This window comes from Mercurialis annua, linkage group LG7 (genome assembly GCF_937616625.2).
Source record: "Mercurialis annua linkage group LG7, ddMerAnnu1.2, whole genome shotgun sequence".
NCBI lineage: Eukaryota > Viridiplantae > Streptophyta > Magnoliopsida > Malpighiales > Euphorbiaceae > Mercurialis > Mercurialis annua.
Genome location: NC_065576.1, coordinates 6,251,144 through 6,273,692, shown reverse-complemented (window position 1 = coordinate 6,273,692; position 22,549 = coordinate 6,251,144). Strand labels below are relative to the sequence as shown.

The 22,549-nt window shown below is 29.7% G+C and overlaps 2 protein-coding genes across 3 annotated transcripts; one reads left to right on the top strand and one right to left on the bottom strand.

Annotated features, from left to right (window-relative positions):
* Positions 1-15,814: 15,814 nt before the first annotated feature.
* Positions 15,815-18,074, top strand: LOC126656634 (probable xyloglucan endotransglucosylase/hydrolase protein 6). Its single transcript, XM_050351244.2, has 4 exons — positions 15,815-16,073; positions 16,446-16,546; positions 16,633-16,829; positions 17,403-18,074. The coding sequence occupies exons 1-4, from the start codon at positions 15,899-15,901 to the stop codon at positions 17,791-17,793; spliced, it is 864 nt and encodes a 287-aa protein (XP_050207201.1). The 5' UTR covers positions 15,815-15,898; the 3' UTR covers positions 17,794-18,074.
* Positions 18,075-19,173: 1,099 nt separating this feature from the next.
* On the bottom strand, positions 19,174-22,412 carry LOC126654975 (uncharacterized). Of its 2 annotated transcripts, XM_056106477.1 has the most exons (11): positions 22,115-22,412; positions 21,923-21,976; positions 21,754-21,824; positions 21,557-21,635; positions 21,390-21,464; positions 21,184-21,298; positions 21,046-21,103; positions 20,894-20,965; positions 20,418-20,548; positions 20,182-20,305; positions 19,174-19,844 (listed from the first exon to the last, which is right to left on the bottom strand). In XM_056106477.1, the coding sequence occupies exons 2-11, from the start codon at positions 21,962-21,964 to the stop codon at positions 19,766-19,768; spliced, it is 846 nt and encodes a 281-aa protein (XP_055962452.1). In that variant the 5' UTR covers positions 21,965-21,976; positions 22,115-22,412; the 3' UTR covers positions 19,174-19,765. The 2 variants fall into 2 exon arrangements, with proteins under 2 accessions (XP_055962452.1, XP_055962453.1); XM_056106478.1 differs by having other exon boundaries at positions 21,923-22,412.
* Positions 22,413-22,549: the final 137 nt, after the last annotated feature.

Sequence of the window (22,549 nt, the reverse complement as noted above, 5' to 3'; positions counted from 1 at the left end):
CGTATATTGAGGATATCAGGGCTAAATTGGTGAAATTCAGAAGCTACTTGACGATGGAAGGAATCGGAGCTGAGTTGCAAGATTGACAAACAGCATTTTTGATGCAAAACATCAATGTGCGGGCGCATATGTTCATTATGCGGGCGCACAAGTGTTATAAGAGGGCGCACGAATGTGATATGCGGGCGCATACTTGCTGCCAACAGAAAGATGCAAACATCAGACTATACGGGCGCATGAAAGTAGTGTGCGGGCGCATAAAACAATGTATGCGGGCGCGTAGTTATTGTATGCGGGCGCATACGACGGCAGGAATTTACGAAAATTGGACAAAAATACCCCGACATGTCACCGATCTTCACCAAATTCAAGGACGTTTCTGGGTTTTCATAGGACTTCGACCTGAAGTCAGTAGCTGAGGCAGAAGACATATATATAGCACTTTATACATCATAATTAGGGTTGGCTTATCATTGTATTAGACCTAAACATTAGATTAGCTTATTTTGAGTTTCGTTCATCGTTTCCTTATTGAATTTTCTGGATTATTCTTCATTATTATTGTGGAACCTATTGCGACTAAGGTACGATTATTTTAGAGAGATCTATATCATTGTTATCTTTTCCATTATGAATTCTATTGATTCTATTGTTGAATTATCTGCGATAATGAGTAGCTAAACCCTTAATTGGGGATTATTAACTGAACTATGCTTATTTAATTGAATTGGGTTTATGGATTATTGTTCAAATTGCATGTTAATTGTGTTCTTAATGCTTAGTTTAATCTGATCAACTAGACTATTGCCTTGTGTTTTGGTTTTGACTCGAGAGAGCTAAATTGAGATAGACTATAGCAATTAACAACGTAGGAATTAATTACGCGAGAGTGAATTGATGATTACGTGTTCTTAGGGTTTGCTTAATAACCGCCATTTGATTAATTAATTAGGTTGATTATAACACGAGAGTGAGTGATTTACCTATTAGTTGTTGTGTGTGCGTTTTTGCCTGTAGCGACTTGAGAGAGCGATATAGGTGGTCTAGAATAGCCTGAACTGCAGTTAAAACAACTAAATCCATAACCAATTTATTGAATAACATAAGTATAGTTAATAATCCCTGATTTCCTTCTCATATAGTTTCTTCTTAGTTCAATTTCAGCTTATTAAATTCAAGTTTTAGTCTATTTTAGTTATTATTATTGTTTTTAGTTTATTTAGTCTATTTAGTTTAATTACATCATTCAAATTATCTTGCTAACTATCCGAATCGAGTCTCCTAATTGGTTGTCTTTAGTAGCTTTCCTTGTGGGTACGATATCCGGACTTCACAGTCTGTATTACGAGTTGACACTGTACGCTTGCAGTATTTTGCCAACACATACCGACCAAAATTTATTTTAAAAGTTCGATTTGGTTTTAGTTTCTTGAAAAAACTGATCAAGATAATTTTATTTCGGCTTAATTACTTAGAAACCACCTATCTTGTAACTTTTCTTCATTTATACCATGATTTAGAACAAATTTCAATTTTACCCTATTTTTAATTTTTATGTTTCATCTCTACCCTAATGAGTTGAATTGACCTATTTTTTTTTGAAAAAAAATTTAAATTAGTCCTTTATTTTTAACCTATATTCTAATAAAACGTTAATGTTAATCATTTATATATCTTGTTTTTAATATTTTCATCTTTAAATTAATTAAATTATCAACAAACTTACTTTTGGGGTACAAACGAAACATAAAAATAAAATAGGATATAATTAAAAAAAATTCTAAGTCATAATATAAATAAAAAAAATTACAAGGTGAGTGGTTTTAAGTAATTAGGCTTTTTATTTCTAAACAGAACCAAAACCGAATGCACACCTCTATCTATAAGTGAACATTTCACTTACCAACCAATCAACTACTTAGTTCAATGGCATGTAATTTTTTTAACAAGACATTCATTAATAATAATGGAAGTATCATTTTATTTCATGACTTTATAGGATAATTGGCTTTTAAAAGTTTGGTATGAACAATTACTAACGGTTAAATGCAAAAAAATGCAATTTATAAATTTTACCGTGCTTTATAATTATAATAATTTTTTAAATTTAACAAAATCAATCACTTATTTTTATTTCTAAAATACTAAAAAATTGACCTATTTTTCATTGAAAATTTGATGATGTAGCTGACGCAACAATATAGATTTTAATGTTCATATTAGCGTTCTTTTATACATAAAATAAATGGCTTAAATGAACTAAAAATCGCCAACCTTCGTGTATTTTTTGTATTTAATATAATTTTTTAATTTTGATATATTTAACATAAACTTTTTAATTTTTAGCAATTAAAACCACGTGTGTATTATCTTTAAAAAATAGTGTCATTTTACATCCAAACGGTGTTGTTTTAATTTTAAAATGGAGTCATTTTACATCTAAAACGGCGCTGGTGCCTTTAATGCAAAATTTTAAAAGTTCATGTACTTTTTTATTAAAATTAAAAAATTAAATTAAATATCAAAAACACGCACTAGTTGATAATTTTTGATGTATTTAAGTCAAAAAAATTGATGTTAGATTAATTTTTAATTTGCAATTTCATTAGTTCATCAATTTTTTGTTGGCAAAGATAAAAGTTAACGAGTAGGATGTTAGATTAATTTGTTTTTATTCAGACGAATGAATAAAATGCTGAAATTGGAGTAGAACCCCGACATCTAGATTATGAGAGCCTAGCCATCGAGTCTATTAATGAAATATTTTCTTTATATTAATTTGTTGTTCATACATCAATTATAGTGTCAAGATTTGGGTAATGCTTTTGGGCTACGTAAAGTCTAATGTAGAAAGTAGAATAATACAGCCATCAAATGAACATCAACATTACAGAGAACTAATAAAATGTCGGGTGAATATTACGACCCAGAAAATTTTATTAAGATAGACAAAGTTACACTAAAATTTATAAGATGGACATAAATTTTAAGATGGGAATGATATAAATTTTAAAACGAAAAATTATACTATTAAACTAAATATTTATATTTTTCTAAAGACTTAAAACAATAAAGTAGTCAATAATCCACCATGAGCTCTTCTTAAATCCGCCCCTTACATAAATCACCCATCAAAGAGTTTAAAATATAATACAATCAAATTAATAATTAAGGTTGTTATTATAATAAACACACGCTCTAAAAGCCAAAATCTAGCTTTCATTAACGCAACTTTTTTAGCTCAAGCAAGATCATTATATTATATATAGCAAATATATGTGGGTTATTGTGATAAAATATCCATGTCGGTTTGTATTTCTTTTTTTCGAATCAAGCACATTTTATCTAAAATGGAAGCACAAATTCCGACTTTTTATTTTTAATATAAAAAAACCCAGCCTTTCATTTTTGTGGTATTTATTATTACCTAAATGCCTTATATAATGTGGTCATTTAAAACGGCCAAAATGGCATCATCTTTTACGGAAAATAATGCCTAAAATGGCACTGAGCTATAGAATGAAAAAGTTTGGAAAAGTTGAAAGACAAGGTGATACTTTTATAAATTCTGTTTAAATCGAGAAAAACAATGCGAAGGATGAGAATATTTTCTGACAATAACCTATTATAAATAGTTATTTTGATTTATTAGAGTCAAATCTAAACATTCTATTTAATTTAATGTATTTTATAATGGTACAAAAAAAAATTAGACTCATACAAGTTTAGAAATTATATTTTACCTGCTATTTGTTTAGGTTTTCAGTTTGTTAACAGGAAATTGAATACGCTAGCTCATCATCTAGCTAAAACAGCTATTTCTAAGAATAGGGATAATCAGATTAGGGATTTGTCCATCCTGATATTTATCATCTTGTACTAGCTGATTTAACAGTTTCTTAATTAATGAAATGCAATTTTTTTTCAGAAAAGAAAATTGAAAAATTGAATTATCATAATTTTATTTTTAAACTATATATTTATTATTTTAATAAAAGATATAAATTTATATTTTATTTGAAATTTATATCTTATCAAATAAAATATAAATCGGAACATAACGCTGAGCAAGTGAATGTCATCCATAGATTTATATTTATTGAACGATGTCTATCTCACTTTTAAGAGAAAATAAATATAAGAGAGTTCAGATTTTACGTAACTAATCAAACTACACAAAAACAATTTTTCCCTACTTTAGACTATTTAATTTTGAAGAAATAGTCGATTAAGTTTTTTGAACTTATATTTCAGAATCAAATTACTCATTTTTATTCATTTTAATTAATTAAGGATAATTTGTTAATATGAACACATTCAATGACAAAAAATAAAAAGTATCATCTTTAATTGATAAAATTAAATAAGAGTAAGTTATTTGATCCCGAATCACAAGTATAAAGATCGGATTGAACTTTAGCTAATTTAATTTCTTAAATATGAACCCTACAAGAATTATATAAATATAAGTGGGTGCAGGTTTTAGCTTAGTTTGTAGATAAGAAGAAAAAACTAGCTTTCCCCCAAATTTGATGAATGAATTAAAATTAGATAATTGAAACATAGAGCAGAGTCATTTAAATCCATCAACTTCTATGTCTATGAATTCAGCAGTACCATTTCGATTGAACCCATCAGAACGATGTTGACACCATACCAAAATTTCGAATTTATCTACACACGTAGATTAATTTCTTAAATTTATGTACAATACAATGTTTTGTGTTTTTCCCCTTTTTAGATTATATTTAATTTTGTTTAATTTCTTGTTTCTTTAATTTATGCACTAGTTCTACATTTTCCTGAGTTAGTTGGAAAATGCAAAATGCATATATAATTTTTTTAATTTATTATTAAAATATATTTCAAATTGAACAATTAATAAAATTGAATTAAAAGTATTTTTAAATTTTAAGAGCTTAATTAACATCGTCAAAGTTAAATTTGTTTGCTTGATTTAAGCTTTTCATTATCAACTAACTTGACTGTGGTGGAGGACTTAAAATTTAGGTTAAGCAATAAATAAAAGGCTTAATCTATTATTAGGTGTTTAAATTATACGTTTTTTATTAACCGGTTCCTAAATTAAATTATGTCTCTTTTTAGTTTCTGAACTCTGAAAAAAAGTGGTGTTCAAGTTCTTCAGTGGATCTCTGTTAGATTTTAAGTAAGTTATGTGTCTTTTTTTAAACAAGTAACTCGGCATTTTTGAAGCGTGAATCGCACGCTCTCAACGGAAAGACTTAAAGACACGTTTTTTTATAAGTTCAGGACCAGAAACAAACAAAATTTATTTCAAAAATCAGTTAATCAAAAGACATATAGTTTATAAATCTAATAATGGGTTTATCCTAAATCAAAAGTTCAATGTCTTAAAATATCAGTATATTATATGTGAGGTTAATTCTAACCAATACTTTCATAATCGCTCTATTTAGCCGATTTTGTATATTGTGTTAACTATGGCTATTCCGATTTGTTTTTACTCTAAAATTGCGAGTTCAGTTATTCTCACAAATGCTCTTCGTTGTGATAATAAAAAAAGAGTTGTGGTTATTTTAGAAACGATTTTAATTTTTACCACATTTCAAATCAAATCTAGATGAATCATTTTGTGCATACTTAAAATCATAATATCAGTTAAAAGAAACTCACAGTATAGTTTCAGTTGTGTGCTAAATTCGCTTATAATATAGACTGAATTGAAGTATTCCAAACTACTACTACTACATAGTCAAATCAAAGCCGGTTGACCTGAAAGCAAGAAATGAAAGGGAACAAAGGATCAATTAACCCCTCAACTTAGCACAAACTATTAAAAAGATCTAAATTAATAAAACCGGATCATTTCAACCCATAATTATGTCAAACCGGATCGGTTTCACCCTTCTAACGAAAAAAGAGAATAAGATAGTTAATTTCACCTAACTAATCATAATTGATCATACTTAGCCCTAATTAAATCTTTAATAATAACCTTAATTGAAATTTTAAATTGAAATTATTAAACCTAAACCTAAACTAAAAGTAACCCTAAAAAAACTAATTAACCTAAAAACACAAACTCATGTTGCCACCAACAATCTTATAACGTCTCCGTCCTACCGATGCTTCTTCTCCATCGCCATTTCTTAAGATGTTGATGAGAAGAGGTGATGCTAAGACCGGGGGGTGGGGGGAGATGTGACGAATATCAGATGGCAAAGGTTGATTGTTGATGGTGAAGGGAGGAAGAAGATTATGAAAATGAACCTTAAACCCTAAAGGAAGGAAAATATTACGAAAATAAAAAAGGACAGAAATTAAAAAATCTCTAACTTCTTATTGATAATTGATGTAATATTTAAATTTTTAAAATTATAAAAAATAATTCATGTTTAAAAATATTTAAATGTGAATTTATAAATGGGATAAATATTAAAGACCGTTTATTTTTTTTAATTATTAGGGGATTTAATATGATTTAGCATTTTTGTGGGTTGAATCGTTCTAATTTCATCAATTTAGATCTTCTTAATATTTTGTACCAAGTTGAGGGGTGAATTATTTCTTTGCTCAAATGAAATGTTTATACGAAAATCGATTTAATTAGGTGCACATAACATGAATCTGATGTACTATTATTTAATAATAAATAAATAAAATAAACAAAAAAAATGAAACAGACGCCTAATGGAGTATAATTAACGCGTAGTTTTTTTATTCCTTATATAATCAATTTATCAGATATATCAATGTATAAAATCAATGATGCATTTGGCTATATTATATTTTTAAGGTTAAAATAAGAGGCGTTAAACAAAATTTATCTATCACAATTGATTATTTTTTAATATGTGTGGAAACAAAAAAGTTACAGATGGAAAAAAGAAAATAGTTAGGTGCGGTTTTTTTGCAAAAAATCCTAGCCGTCTTTCTCTTTGACAAACCTCTTAAACCCTAGTAAGTTTTCTTCTTTTTTATTTGGGAGGTGGTTTTTGGCCATTCTTGGCCTAAAATCACCTCCCTAATCTCTCATATTCAGTCTTTTTAGCTTTCTCTATAGTTTTTATCTTTAATTTTGAATAAAATTTCTTTCTTGGCCATTTATGGTCTAGATCTAGAAATTATTTTCTATTCTAGTATCTTAATTTCATTAGATCTGATCTAATCGAAATTAAGAGTAGTTTATTTTCATCGTTAGAGATGAAATTGTTTTTTGCGATGCAAGCGATTTGGATCTCTAAAACAATTAGAGCCACCATTTTACGACGGATTTCACCAAATATCGGTATGTTTTGCGTCAATATCGATGATGTCTTTAATATTCAAGAGAAGAGATATGTCACAGAAGATGTGATCAGAGACTTTAACGATGAAGTTATAGCTGCTAGCTGTAGCAGTCGTGCGATTAAAGTTAGTATTTTCATGGCAAGCGAAGCTAATCTAATTCCCTTTATTTTAAAGGTTGTAATGTATGATGCTTTATGGTTTTAAAGGTGAAAATTTGAATCGTATATGATGCAATTTTTATTTTTATCCATTCTCTTATATAATTATCATCTATTTTTGTTTGTTTATTTTATTTCTTTAATTCTGCTACTGTTTAATATCGACAATGTCTTCTTTCAAATTTGTTATATTGGTGAAAAAATTATCATCAAACAAAACCATAAAGCACTAACAATATAACATCATACAAAAAAAAAAAAAAACCCTAACCGTCTCTCTCTTTAAGAAACCTCTCAAACCCTAGTAAGTTTTTTTCTTTTTGTCATTTGGGAGGTGGTTTTTGGCCATTCTTGGCCTAAAATCACCTCCCTAATCTCTCATATTCAGTCTTTTTAGTTTTCTCTATAGTTATTGTCTTTAATTTTGAATAAAATTTCTTTCTTGGCCATTTATGGTCTAGATCTAGAAATTATTTTCTATTCTAGTATCTTAATTTCATTAGATCTGATCTAATCGAAATTAAGAGTAGTTTTTTTTCATCGTTAGAGATGAACTTGTTTTTTGCGATGCAAGCGACTTGGATCTCTAAAACAATTAGAGCCACCATCTTATGACGGATTTCACCAAATATCGGTATGTTTTGCGTCAATATCGATGATGTCTTTAATGTTAAAGAGAAGAAATATGTCACAGAAAATGTGATTAGGGACTTTAACAATGAAGTTATAGCTGCTAGCTGTAGCAGTCGTGCGATTAAAGTTAATATTATCATGGCAAGCGAAGCTAATCTAATTCCCTTTATTTTAAAGGTTGTAATGGATGCCTTCGACAACAACTCTTTGCTTTGTAATATTATCAGTTTGATAGCAAATGACTACTTTACCTTAATTGAGATGCATAAATGTTGTTTTAATAGAAAATCTCATGTGATAGCATATGACTATTTTAGTTTATCTAATTGGTTGGGGCATGTCCCTCCGATTATCAAATTCTATGTATTGGCTGATCAATCAGCTTTTGATTAATAGAACTTTTTATCTCAAAAAAAAAAAAGTTACAGATGGAATGGTATGAATGAAGTATTTTGATTCCCTAACTACATATCTTATATTTATAAGATATGTTTATTTTTCTTTAATGGGATAAGTTTTTTTTAATGGGATAAACATATTAAAAGTAAATTATCCATATATAGGAAAAATAAAAAAAAGAAGTAAGAGTTTATATATTGAATTGGGTAGATCAAATTCTCATTCTCATATTTGTATTCTAGTATATAATATCATTTTCAAAGCAAACGAAAATGGTTTAGACATTATAAAAAACAAAATCTAAGAATTCTATTTAATTTGAGACTACAATCCAACTCAGTTGGCTATTTGGTGCACTAACATCTTTAAGAAAATATTTGTATTCGAGAAATATTATATCGATTTTCCTAGGTTTTACTTTCTTTCTTTTTAATAACAAGTCAAGTCCAATAGATGAAAGATTCTAAAATTTGCATCATTCGTGGTGCCAAAAATACTTAAATTTTAGGCCTATTGTCTTAAAAAAACCCTGATCTTATAGCCCCTTTTCGATCCTACCCTGATGTTGAAAACTTATCAATTTTACCCTATTTCATATTTTATCGTTTCAATTGTACCCTAATTTTTTAATTTTTGAAATCATTCAATTAATCATGTTTAAAGATAAAATTAAATTCATTTTCATTTAAAAAAGTACAAATAAGTCCTTTATTTTAAAGACTAACCAAAAACCATAATTAAATTAAAAATAATTTAAATTTTTAATTAATTTAACTAAATTAAAATAAATTTTAAAACATGTACAATTAACATATGCTATACATGGAAAATATTTTTGAATTTTTTCCAAATGAAAAAAACGTCAGTTTAATATCTTAGGATACAATTGAAATAATAAAATGCAAAATAGAATAAAATTGAAAATTTTCAACATCAGGATATGATTAAAAAGGGATTAATAAATATACTATATGCTATACATGGTAAATAATTTTTGATATCAGCAATTTTAGTAATTTTAATAAATATACTATATAAAACAACAAATTATCGACGGAAAATCAGACTTAGCGGCGGATTTCAACCTAGTAGCGACGAAAATAATGATTAAAAAATTATATATTGATTATTTATTTAAAAATTAATTAGTATGGAAAAATAATTATTTATAATGCGGGAGTAATTATTTGCTTCTTTGAGTTATATTCAAATATAATATACATAGATATGTTACAAGAATCTGAGTTTGTGAAAATGGAGTTACGCTCGAGAAAATTTAAAGGTTAAAGAGATTTGAGTGGGAGCAACGGAATAATGAGTGACCTGTGGGGAAGTTGGGAAGTTTAGGAAATCGCGGGTGGATGATGGAGTGTGACCTATTGCGGATGGGGGTGGGGTCACGGTAGGCAACGTATTAAATAATATTTTATTTTATGATTTAATTAAAAATATTTAATTTTTTTATATAAAAAAATTAGTGGGATTGAAATCCGTCGCTAAAATCCATCTCTTTCAAAAAATTCATCGCTAAATTTCCCGTTCTGTCGCCAAAATTTTGCGACAAGTTAGTTTGTGACGGACATAGTTCGTTGCTAATCCGTTTTAGCTACGGATTTTGGCCATTTAACGACGGAAAAATTTGTCGCTAAATGGTTGTTTTCTAGTAGTGCTCAACTAAAAGTTATAAATCTTTGACTTGCTTTTAAATATCAACAAACCAATTCTTTGACCACGTGAAAAACATTATTACTTGCTTCAATTTGTACTTAAAATTTTAATTAATCAAAATAGGATTATGAATTATCAAAAATATTTAAACTAATAGAAATTCAACTATATTTTGATGTTTAAAAGATCAATTTGGTTGTTAGATTTATAACTCTAATCAAATAACTTACTTTTACACAAGAAAAAAAATTGAAAACTCTATAAAATCTCTTACTAATTAGTAAAATAATGACAGATAAATAGACAATAATTTAAGGATTTGTTCGACAATGTATGTTGTTCTGGCTTGCAAATCGGTTCATGCTAAAACTGGTCGCTAAACCGGTCGTTAAACCGGCTCATACTAGTCTTACCATAATTTAAGTAATTATTTTTTAAAAAGTAATTTTAATTAAATTATAAAGACTTTTTTTGAAACTAATTATATTATAACGACTTTTTTTTTGAAACTAATTAAATTATAAAGACTTATGTCCAAAAGAATCCGTCACAGTCTGGTCCCACCAAAGTAAGGCCACAAGCTACCTTTTATCAAATAAGAAGATGCCACGTTGACATAAATATGACATGGCATTGCTGTTAGGACACCAAAATTTAAGGAAAACGTGGGCAAGTTCCCTCTAAAAGTTTATAAGATACGTGGAATTTCCTGATTGATTGCACGGAGGATTCTCTCCTTCAAATTATTGTTGTACTAAAAGTGATTTATTTGTCCTTTTGCTATACATTTTCTTCTCATTAATTTAGTTAAATTTCAAGTTTCCACGTAGATAAATTAGTGATATGAAGATTATAATCCAATTTATTAAAAAAAATCGATTCACAGGTATATTTAGAGGCGAAACTATCTTAAAATTAGGATAAAACTGATTTTTTTGAAAAAAAATATATATCTATTATTTTGAAACAAATATAAACAAAATAGTTTTATTATTTTGAAACTGAGAGATAAATATATAAGAATAATACTTTTTAATTATTTAAATAAATAAAAATTGTATAATAACTTTTTAAAAACTATGATATAAAGCGTGGATCGCATGCATCCGATTTTTTTTCATACGGCAGTAGCAATATAAATTACTATTTTATCATTACACGCATGTGGCTATACAAGCTTGTATTGTTAGTAATATCTATGATAAAGCGGACTATTACCTTATTACATATTTAATGAAAATGTAATAATTAAATTTTAATATCGCTGGCTCGTCTCCTCCATATTAAGTAAAATTAATAATGTATATCTTATCCTTTATAAACTAGTTTTAAGATAAATTACATTTTAATAAATTTATTATATAATTATTTGATTATTTGGCTAAGATTAAGAAATTTAATGGAGTGGCCTAAAGTGGACCATACTTTGCCCTACATTAATGTGGGCCATGTAGTGTGAAGTGGTTATCGATCGGGCCGTCCGATGTCAATCACCATCTCTCGGCTGTCCACAGATGTTATACATTGTACAAGAATTATGGCGAGCTACTTTACTCCTACTAGTCTACTAGATAGAGCAAATTTGACCGACCCGGCTCTAGAAAACATCCATTAGAAATTAAAAAAAAAAATTCAATTCAAGTAATTTAAATTTTGATTTTTTTTTTCAAATCAGTTTAAATTTTGAGTTAATTAGTACTATTAAAAATTTTGAGTTAAGTAGTAATAGTTAACTCTTAAATATTTTGGTGTGAGCTGGGACACTTAATAAAGTGGACTACTATTTACCGCCCCAAATTACTACCCACCGTCCAACTTTTTACCAAAATACCCCTAAGCTATTTTCAGTTTTTTTTATTTAAATATTCAATTCTCTCAATTCAATTAAAAACCCAACGAATATCCGAGTGAATTTACAATAAAAATGTCAAAATCGACTAAAAATAAAAGACGGAACTTCCGGTAAATAATCGGTTTTTATTTATTTAATTTTTTAATTTTTTTTTAAAGGCCATCGCCCGGCGATGGCGATGGACCTGTGCACCATCGCCTGGCGATGGCGATGGTGCACTGGGACAATCGTCCCTCGGGGACGATTGTCCCAGTGGACCATCGTCCTCGGGGGACGATTGTCCCAGTGGACAATCGTCCCAGGAAGACGATGGTCCCAGTGGACCATCGCCAGAAGATGACGATGGTCCATTGGGACAATCGTCCCTCATGGACAATGGTCCACTGGGACAATCGTCCCTCGGGGACGATTGTCCCTGTGCACCATCGCCATCGACAGGCGATGGTGCACAGGGCCATCGCCATCGCTGGGCGATGGCCCTTGAAAAAAATAAAATTTTTTTTTTATTAAAACAGTTAAAAACGAAAAAAATTAATTACCGGAGGTTTCCGTCTTTTATTTTCCGTTGATTGCGACATAAATCGGCTCCGGTTATCGTCGGGATTTTAGGTTGAGTTTGAGAGATTTTTGAGTTGAGAGAATTTTTGTTTTTTTGTTTTTGAATTGAAATTATGTCAGGGGCATTTCAGTCAAAATTTAGGCGGTGGGTAGTAATTTGGGGCGGCGAATAGTAAACCCCTTAATAAATGATTCAATAAATTATACATTTTTTGTATGACATTTATGTTTTGTATTTATTTACTTCAAATTTGAAATAATAATATATTATGGTCATTGAAATAATTATGGGATTATTTTCCAAATACCTATTTTGGGTAAAGTATTTACACCATTTTAGCCCATATTTTTTTCTTATCCTACATTACCTAATAAGCTAACTTATTTACCAAAAATACCCACTATATATAGAAGCCTTATCTTATTTTATGTTAAACTTTTACATAACCACCTTTTTTCTCTCTCTTTTCTTCTTCTTTTTCATTTGATTTTCAGTTTATCTCCTCCTTTACTTTTCCGTTCGTATTTTCCGTTCGTCTTTCCGGTCGCGCTTCCGTTTGTCTACTTCCGATGGATTTCTCGTCGTTCCGCTCGTTTTTCCGTTCGTCTTTTCCGTTCGCGCTAGTCCGTTCGTCTTTTCCGTTCGCGCTATGGATTTCTCGACTCGTTTTTAGATTTGTGTAATTTTTTAGGTTTTTTTTAATGAATTAAATATTTTGTAAATAAATTATTGTAGATCTATAATTTTTTGTTTATAAAATTGTTCTATTGTTCATATAATTATTTATTTTGTCTTCTCTTATTCATAGATTTGTTTATTGCTACTGACTTTGTAAAGAAAATATTGATTTATGGTGCATTTGTAATCATTTTATGATATCTTTACGTTTTAGTGTATTTTTGGTGTATTTCTGCCATTTTTAGTATATTTATGGTGCATTTACAGTGTTTATGGTGCATTTACAGTGTTTATGGTGTATTTTCAGTGTTTCATGGTTAAACCACAAAAAACACTACAAAATGCTATAAATACACTACTTATACACTACTTATATACCACCTATACACTACTTATGCACTATATATACACTAATTTTACACTATATAAACACCATAAAAACACTATATATACACTACTGTTACACTATAAAAAATAAAATAAAAAATTCCAGGAAGAAATCTATAAAAAATAAAAATTAACACTATATATTCACTAATCTTACACTATATATAAAAAATGCCGATGGTTCGGTCGGTTCGGTCGGTTTGGTTGACCGAACCGAAAAACCGAACACCGAAATTGAAAAACCGAAAAAGGTATTTTGGTAAATAAAAAAACAAAAATAGGTAAATAAAGTTAGGGCAAAAAGTCAAAAAATAAAACTCAAAACTTGCAATGTAAAGTTGTAATTATTTTGGCGAAACATATATTTGGGGAAATTAGCACAATAATAATATATTATAGTCACCTGTTAAATTTTTATTGTTGTTGTTTTTTTTTATTGTAGGTCGACTACAGGGTTTCCGTTGTTTTTTATTTTTTATAATTTTAATCTACGATGTACTTTGATAATTAGGTATAACCTCATAATCTTATCAATATTATTACTTTTAGCCCAAAAATTATGAAAGAAAAAAGAAGCTTGGTCTCTTGACATGATCTCTTCCTCAGATACAACACATTTAGTTGTATTTATATAAAATTTCAATTTTGGTTGTGTGTTTTAAAATTATACATGATATATCTATAAAATGTCAACAATTTATTAAAGTTAGTAGTAGCATATGTATTCAAATATGATTTAGCATGTTCAACATGGACATAATAGTCTATTCTATTAAGATTTCCCAACTCTATTCTAGTCAAATTTAAATGTAGATTTTTTGAATTGAATAATAAAATCTCTTAGTTATATGTATATGAGGAAAAAATATCTCTTTACTTATTAGTGTGGATGCAAGATAATACTATCAAGAATATAAAATAGTCTACGCACCTCATAACTTATATACAATCGGAGATGCACACATTACTTGCATTTTTACATGTTAAAAAAATGCAAATCATTTCATATTATATAAACATAACAATAAATGAATTACAATACCAATTAAATAATTTTTATTTATAATTTGAATTGTTGTCTTGCATTAATATTCAATTGATTCTATTCAATTCATTCGTTAAAATCATAAACAATCTGTCTTTTTATTATTGTACGGTTTAAGTCCACCACGTTTATTGACCTACATTTGTGTCGCACACGATTAGAATCTACGATGTGTCAAGTAAACATGTTAATCATATCGGATTAAAAGTAAATACAAAATTAAGTGAACCTATGTACCAATTAATTACTTTCACCTAATACCTCAAATTTTTATGTTAGATTAAGGTTAAATTGATTTTGACACACTCAATTCTAACTCTAACAGAATCATACGCATGACAAAATAAAAATAAAAATTCCAATATATGCCTGCAATAAGCTAAACTCAATGATTGAAGTACACACAACTATTCATTTATTGAGCTAAATTGAGTTATACACAAAAATAGCAAAATTCTTATGGAAATCTTAAATCTGCATCTTCCAATATTTATCAAAAACAGTAACTAAAAAAATCCAAGAAGATAAAGAAAATCTAAGAGCTAGACGATAAAACTTAAAAGAGAACAGCATCTATCAGTAGGGGTATATAGTAATCAAGTATAACCACATCCACCAGCCGAATTAAACCGAAATTTTAATTTGGTTCGGTTATAATGAGTTTTTTGTTAATTTGGTTTGGTTCAAGTTAATTATAGCACTATAAAATTTTCAAATTATTGGAATCAACTGAATTAACCGAATTACATATATACATATATTATACTAACACATTTAGATATCAAGTTGCCTCTTAAATTTGTATGTGATGAAAAATTAACTCCAAAATTATGTTTTTTTTATTATTAGTTTTACGGTTATGCATGGCTAACCAAAATAACCTACCGAATGAAATAATTATTTCAGTTTAGTTATAATTCGGTTTATATAAATTTCAGTTACGGTTCAATTAATAAAAAAAGACTCGGTTTGGTTCAATCCGGCGACGGAACGGACCTAAACATAGTTGAGGTAGGACCTAATGACGGCTTGCCCTTAGCTGGATGAAAGCAAAACCTTCCATTGTTGCTTTCCATTTGAATGAATACAGTCACCATCATTTTCACTCTCTCTAGATCTCTCTAATTTTTCCACACTATAAATATACGCATTATCTATAACTTCTCTAAACCATATAATATACTCTAAATACCAATTTAATCATTACATTTATTTCCATTTTTATTTTTTTTCATATTCTTAAAACAATGCATTTTTCTCATAATCATCTCTGTCTCTTGTTTTTGCTTGCATTTTCTCTGTCACTGGTCTCTGCTAGACCTGCTACTTTTCTTGAGGATTTTAAAGTCACTTGGTCTGATTCCCATATCAAACAACTCTATGGAGGAAAAGCTATTCAACTTATTCTTGACCAAAATTCAGGTTAAAGTTTTAGTAGATTATAGTTCATTTTTTTATTTCGGTTAAAATTATTATTACGGTTACTCAATTATACTATTTTTACAAAACGATATTTAATTTGTCGCATTCTGATAAGCCATTGTTCATTTTTCAAAAATGGGAAGTTAATTACTCGATAAATTTATATTAAATTTTGCCTATGTGGCCGTTGTGTTGCCAATACGTCGCTTGGCCGAAGAATTGCTGTAAACTTAACCTGAATTGATCAGATAACCTTTCGGCTTTCGTTGTTTAAAATAGTAACGATTTAAGTATCCGTAACCTAAAAAATATTTATTTTTTTATATTTTAGAAAATGAATATTATTTTTGACAAATTTATTGTAACTTATAGGATGTGGGTTTGCGTCAAAAATGAAGTACTTGTTTGGTAGTGTAAGCATGAAGATCAAGCTTGTTCCTGGAGATTCTGCTGGAACTGTCACTGCCTTTTATGTAAGTTAATTTGTCATTAAACTCTAAAAAGAAACTCATTATTAATTAATTATTTCTCATTGTACTGCTAAATTTTGTTAATGTAGATGAATTCGGACACCGACAGTGTACGAGATGAACTGGACTTTGAATTCCTGGGAAATAGGACAGGACAACCGTACACAGTTCAGACAAATATATATGCTCATGGAAAGGGTGATAGAGAGCAAAGAATTAACTTATGGTTTGATCCTTCTGCTGATTTCCACCAATACACTATTCGCTGGAACCATAAGCATATTGTGTAAGTTCAAAAGAAATAAAAACAATTTGAACTTTCGAAAAATTCTTAACTAGACCGAGTTTATGAATTATGAATGGACCCAACCAATTAAAAAGTAATAAAAAACATTCACTTCGAGCACGTAGAAATTTAATTTTTGATAATTAAAACTGAAAAGTAGGTCCAAATTGAGTTTGAGTTGGACATAAACCTGTCTATAAAATAATAAAACTCGGTTGAATTCCGTGGTAGAACCAGAATTTTTTTCCAGCTCAGGTTTATTCTTAAATCACCTATAATTTTTTGACAGTTCAAATTTAACCTTCATTTAACTCTGAATTTACTACAAATTTATTCCTACTTTTAAAACCTCTATTTAAAAAAAATCTTAAAATTCGATCCCACCGGGGGCTGTTGCCTACCCTAGCCTTAGGGTAGTTCTGCCCCTGACTAGATCCATACTAAATCCGTCGAAACCCGAGCCAAATAGCGTGTGTGTGTGTGTGTGTATATATATATATATATATATATATTATATTGTCTTATTAATGAATATAAACTTTTTATGATCCTTATGTGGAATTTGTGATGCAGATTTTATGTAGATGATGTGCCTATTAGAGTATACAAAAACAATGAAGCAAAAGGAATCCCATTTCCAAAATTCCAGCCAATGGGAGTTTACTCAACTCTATGGGAAGCTGATGATTGGGCCACAAGAGGAGGATTGGAAAAAATTAATTGGAGCAAAGCACCATTTTATGCATACTACAAAGACTTTGATATTGAAGGATGCCCCGTACCAGGACCAGCAAATTGTGCGTCAAATCTAAATAATTGGTGGGAGGGTCCTAATTATCAGGCCCTAAATGCCGTTGAAGCTAGAAAATACAGATGGGTTCGTTTGAACCACATGATCTATGATTACTGCACCGACAAGTCTCGATATCCCGTTACTCCACGGGAGTGCATGGCCGGAATATAATTAAATTTTCGGGGAAAATATGAACGACCTGTGAATCGATTTGGTGAAGCGAGATTGATAAGATTATCACATTTCAAAATGTGCGTCTATAAATTGATAGTTTGTGTGCATATGTGAATTTTCTTTGAGTGGCATAAAAAAAAATCAATGTATTTATTATGCAAGGTGTATTAAGTATACGTGTTTGTATGTATATGGTTCATGTTATTTTGTGCCAAAAGTGTAATAAAATGCTTATCGTGAAATATTATACTAGATCTCTATATCGGAATTGATGAATATTCTTATGTGTTAGATGTGATTTTTAGCTTCTAAGTTAGTATTTGATATAAGGTCTAATCACTAAAAAGCATCCAACTTTTTTGACTTTTTTTTATTTTTATCTCAACCTTTTAAAAACGTCAGTTTTGGCTTAGTTTTACCAAATTTATTTTACTTATAACCAATTATTCAAAAGAAAAAGTTATAATCAAAATTTTTAATTTCGTAAATTGTACCTTAATTTTGATAAATATATGTTTCTATTAACAAAAAAAAGGGTGCACTGTAAATGAAAATATTCAAAAAAATATGACTTTTTTATAAATAAATATGTGTTATTTGCTACAATTTAAATGTACTTGTCAAAATTATAATGCTTTTAAAAGGTTGCGATAACCAATGACAATAGCTCAAAATCAAATGCTAGAAGCGCTAAGCAGTATTTTGTTAGCTCGTGAGTTAAATTCTTCCCAGAAGCATTTCGATTGCACCCTAATTATATATATATAGAAAAGAGGTTACCATATCAAATAAAAAAAAATCGAAAAGATTGAATATTTTTGAGTTATAATGCCTTAAAAGATATAAATTGGAGTTGAGTTTTGATCAATTATGAATCGTGAAGCTCAATTATTTTGGTACTAGTGATTGCTGAAGTTGGCCAATAATGACATACTGTTGTTGAAAATTGACAATTTTACTTTGGATTTTTCTTATTGGTCCCCCTAAATTCTTTTCACGAAATTTGGTGTGCTTAATATCCTATAAGCAAAGAAAATGATTGGTGTATGCATGGTCCCTGAATTTTACTTCTATTAACATACGTGGACATGAACCGCAAGTCAAAAATGGTCACTCTAAGATTTAATAGTACGTGCAAGCAAATATGAGGCTAAAAGTAGATCTCTACCTACACACAAGTAGAAGTAGGTTTCCACATTTATATGAAAAATAATTAGTTGATTCAATTTTAAAATATAAATCAAACGAATTAAAAAATAATGTTCAAGTCAATTCGATTTGGTTTGATTTTTGATTTAACAAACATATAAAAGTAATTTTCTTTTTCAAAATTTTGAAAGATAAAAGAAATTAATAAAGTTAAGTTTAGACCTGATATACTTTTTAGTTACTGAAAAATCTATTTACTCTTTTGGATTCAGGAAAGAACTCTCACAAATTATTCTTAAAAATATAATGTTATCTTACAATAAACAGACCAAACTGACTATTTTTGCCTTTGTTCAATTCAGTTGTTTGGTCCGGTTCGGTTTTTGGACACCCCCAGTTAATTGCTTGCATTATAATATAAGATGCAAGAATCCAAATCCTTTAGAAATGGGGACCTTCAACTGTTGCAGTTCTACTCAGCTATCCAAAGTAGGGGACCAAACTCGATTAACCATGAAGCGAAAACTGATTGCATCAGACTACATCTTCGAATTTGTCGAAGGAAAAACATGGTCGAGTTCGCATCATAATGGTTCAACCACATAGTCTACCTGTCAATGTCAATGGAATGCTGCAATAAGTATACATTCAGGCATTGACAATCAACATTTATCATATCTTCAGTAAAACATTGTACCAAAGTAATGAATAGAATAACTATATTTTGCTGCAGAATAGCTTGTCAAAATTAATTAAACAGTAAAAAAAAGAATATCTCGTATCCAAGAGATATTGACAAGAACGTAGTGAAGATCCAAACTTAAATCTTTGCATAGTTGATTTTAACTGCAACCGGCTCTGAACAATACGGACAATTCCCAAATAGTACATTATATGATCTGCAATATGAGGATAAATTGAAGTCAATAAATAATATTGCCGACTCATAAATTTTTCATAACGGGGATAAAAATATAAAGTGATATATATATATTCTATTATAACTTCATAAAGTTGGACAGAATAATTTTTTAAAGGTGTGCAAGATAAAAGTGACTCTGTGACTGAGTGAAGCCATAAAAGATATCAGCCACTTAATTCTGCATGTCGGCAACAAACATATGTCACATTCGCTACATTTACTGTTTGTTCTTCATCATTGGCCAACTTGATGGTGACCATTATTTCTTAAGATATTTGCAAAGGAAATAGTAATCATTGAGAATGTAAACTTACTGCCTTGTTGTTGTGATAGAGCGCAGCCAATCCCCAAGACAAACACTGTGGAACGCTCTGTTGCAATTGCTATTTTCGCACGTGAAGTCGGTACTAGTCCCGCTCCTCGGTCCAAGCTCGTCATCTGCATGTAAGTTTTTAAGTCGATGACAATTATACGTGGTGAACACGGTTCATGTAAGTATTTCTCGAACGACGGATATATTAATGGCATATTATAAGCTGCAGAGGATTACCAATTGGAAGAAATTGAGCATAACAAATTCCGCATTCCATTTCCCGATTACTCTTCTGGGCATCTGGAGGCTTTGGTAATTCAGTTTCTAGAACGGAAACAAGATTTTCGGAAAATGTTCTCTCTTTAATCCTGCAAAATAGTCAAACCGCAAGTGCAGAGAGCAATTAACTATTAACTGAAATTAAGTTGAAAATGTTTGACAATATAAAGAAAAATATCACTAGTTCAACGAACATGGGATGAGAATTCAGGAAACTGTATAGAGAAAAAAAGTTAATCAGAGTTCCAAGCCTCTATAATCTGACATCACCTACAAAATCCTAGAGGAAAAGCCGATAGCTTCCTGCGGAAAGAATAATATAGGTACAACAATTTTCAAATAGGAAAATGAGTTTGAAAAATTGAAATGGTTTATCCTCTTCTCAAATTACAGAATTTAAATAATGGGTTGTCAAATGTTATCCATGAGTGTACCATTGCTTGCAATTTTTATGCCAAAGTGTTCTCAATGAATTGACTGTCGAACTTGAACCCAAAAATCGGCACCTAGGACAATTTAAAAATTCATTAGTGATTAAAAGCATAAACGACTTGAGAAGTGATAGTAATATGGGATGGAAACTTACTCTGGTAAGGCCCTAGGATCTTTTACATTTATAGACAACATTATAAAACAGCCATTTCCTGAAAATGAAGAAAACGTAAGAAGAAGAAGAAAAGCGAAATGAAATACAGTTGACATGTGACATTAATAATCAGTTTACCTATATCGATTTGGCGAAAAGAAATAGCACGGGATGACTGGTGAGTATTAACAACACAAAGGGAATTATCAATATCATCCAAGGTAGACCAAAATTCCTGAAGCTTCTCCAAATGCTGATAAATTTGCAAACAAAAAACAAGCTAGCCTAAAGTTTTTATCATTGGAAAACTAAGGAAGCGTGCAAGAATTTTAGCTATAATAGACCTCACGGAACTGCTGCACCAGATCTTTCAATCTCGAATTGATCGACCATTCAACATGGAAAATGTATGGTGCATCCTACAAGCAATCACAAACTCATTTCGCCTAATAAAACATACAAAACTCAAATACAAAATAGTAAATAACTTGGCAGGAACGTCTTTACCAACCGCGGAAACTGAAGGAGGACATTTTGGATAGTTTTTATCTAATTGAACTTCAAGAATATGCGTTCGTCCCTTTCGATCTCTGGCACTCATAAAAATACCGTATACGAAATGTTAGTCAACTGAAAATAAGACGGTTATACTTCAAAGAAAGAAAACCAACATGCATGATTTTCGACGAAAACTGCGGAAAATGTTACATAATGCGAAAGCTGAGAGACATAAGATCAGCAGCCATAGTCAGTAGATACTCCCATCCAATTTCCTCTATCTGTTACGAGGATAAAAGATTACCATTGCTATTATGATAATTCGCAGGGCGGTCAGGAATAGAAATCATGTGCGAACATTTTATTAAGTTAAAGTTACCTCTGAGTATACAGAGCGGTAAAATGAAGACGATTTCTCCATTATTATGCAATTCTGCAATAATTATAAGAAATGATGACAAAAAATTTAGTTTAAGCATTTTATCAAACAGTTGGTGTGCTTGCTGCTTACCAATCAACACATTTTTGAATGTGTTCATAAGAACTAATACCAAGGGGAATGAATACTTACCAATACCAATTGTTCACACGAAAAAATTTACCAATAAAAAAAATTGAACTGGGCGATTAATAGCTGTGTTCTTAAGCAATAAAATAAATTATAACTCAAATGCTATAAGCGTTAGACAACAATCTGTTAGGTTGTGAATTCAATTTCTCTCAAAAATGCTCTCTAATTATATATAAAGAAAGCTGTGTTCTTGTTTCTTAAAGTTGTGTTCTTGTTTCTTAATTACAACAGATTGTATTCAATATACCAGGATTTTTTTTTCTTCAACGAAACAAATGAGTGAAGGCTCTAATGCTAGTGTAATAATTATAACAATGTATTGCCGATATAAATCTACTGCATTATTCCCGCCATTACAGTTATATAGACTTATTTATGGGCCTGGATACCCGTCCGGCCTGCCTAGGCCCGTACTTGTAGGGCCGAGTTTGGACA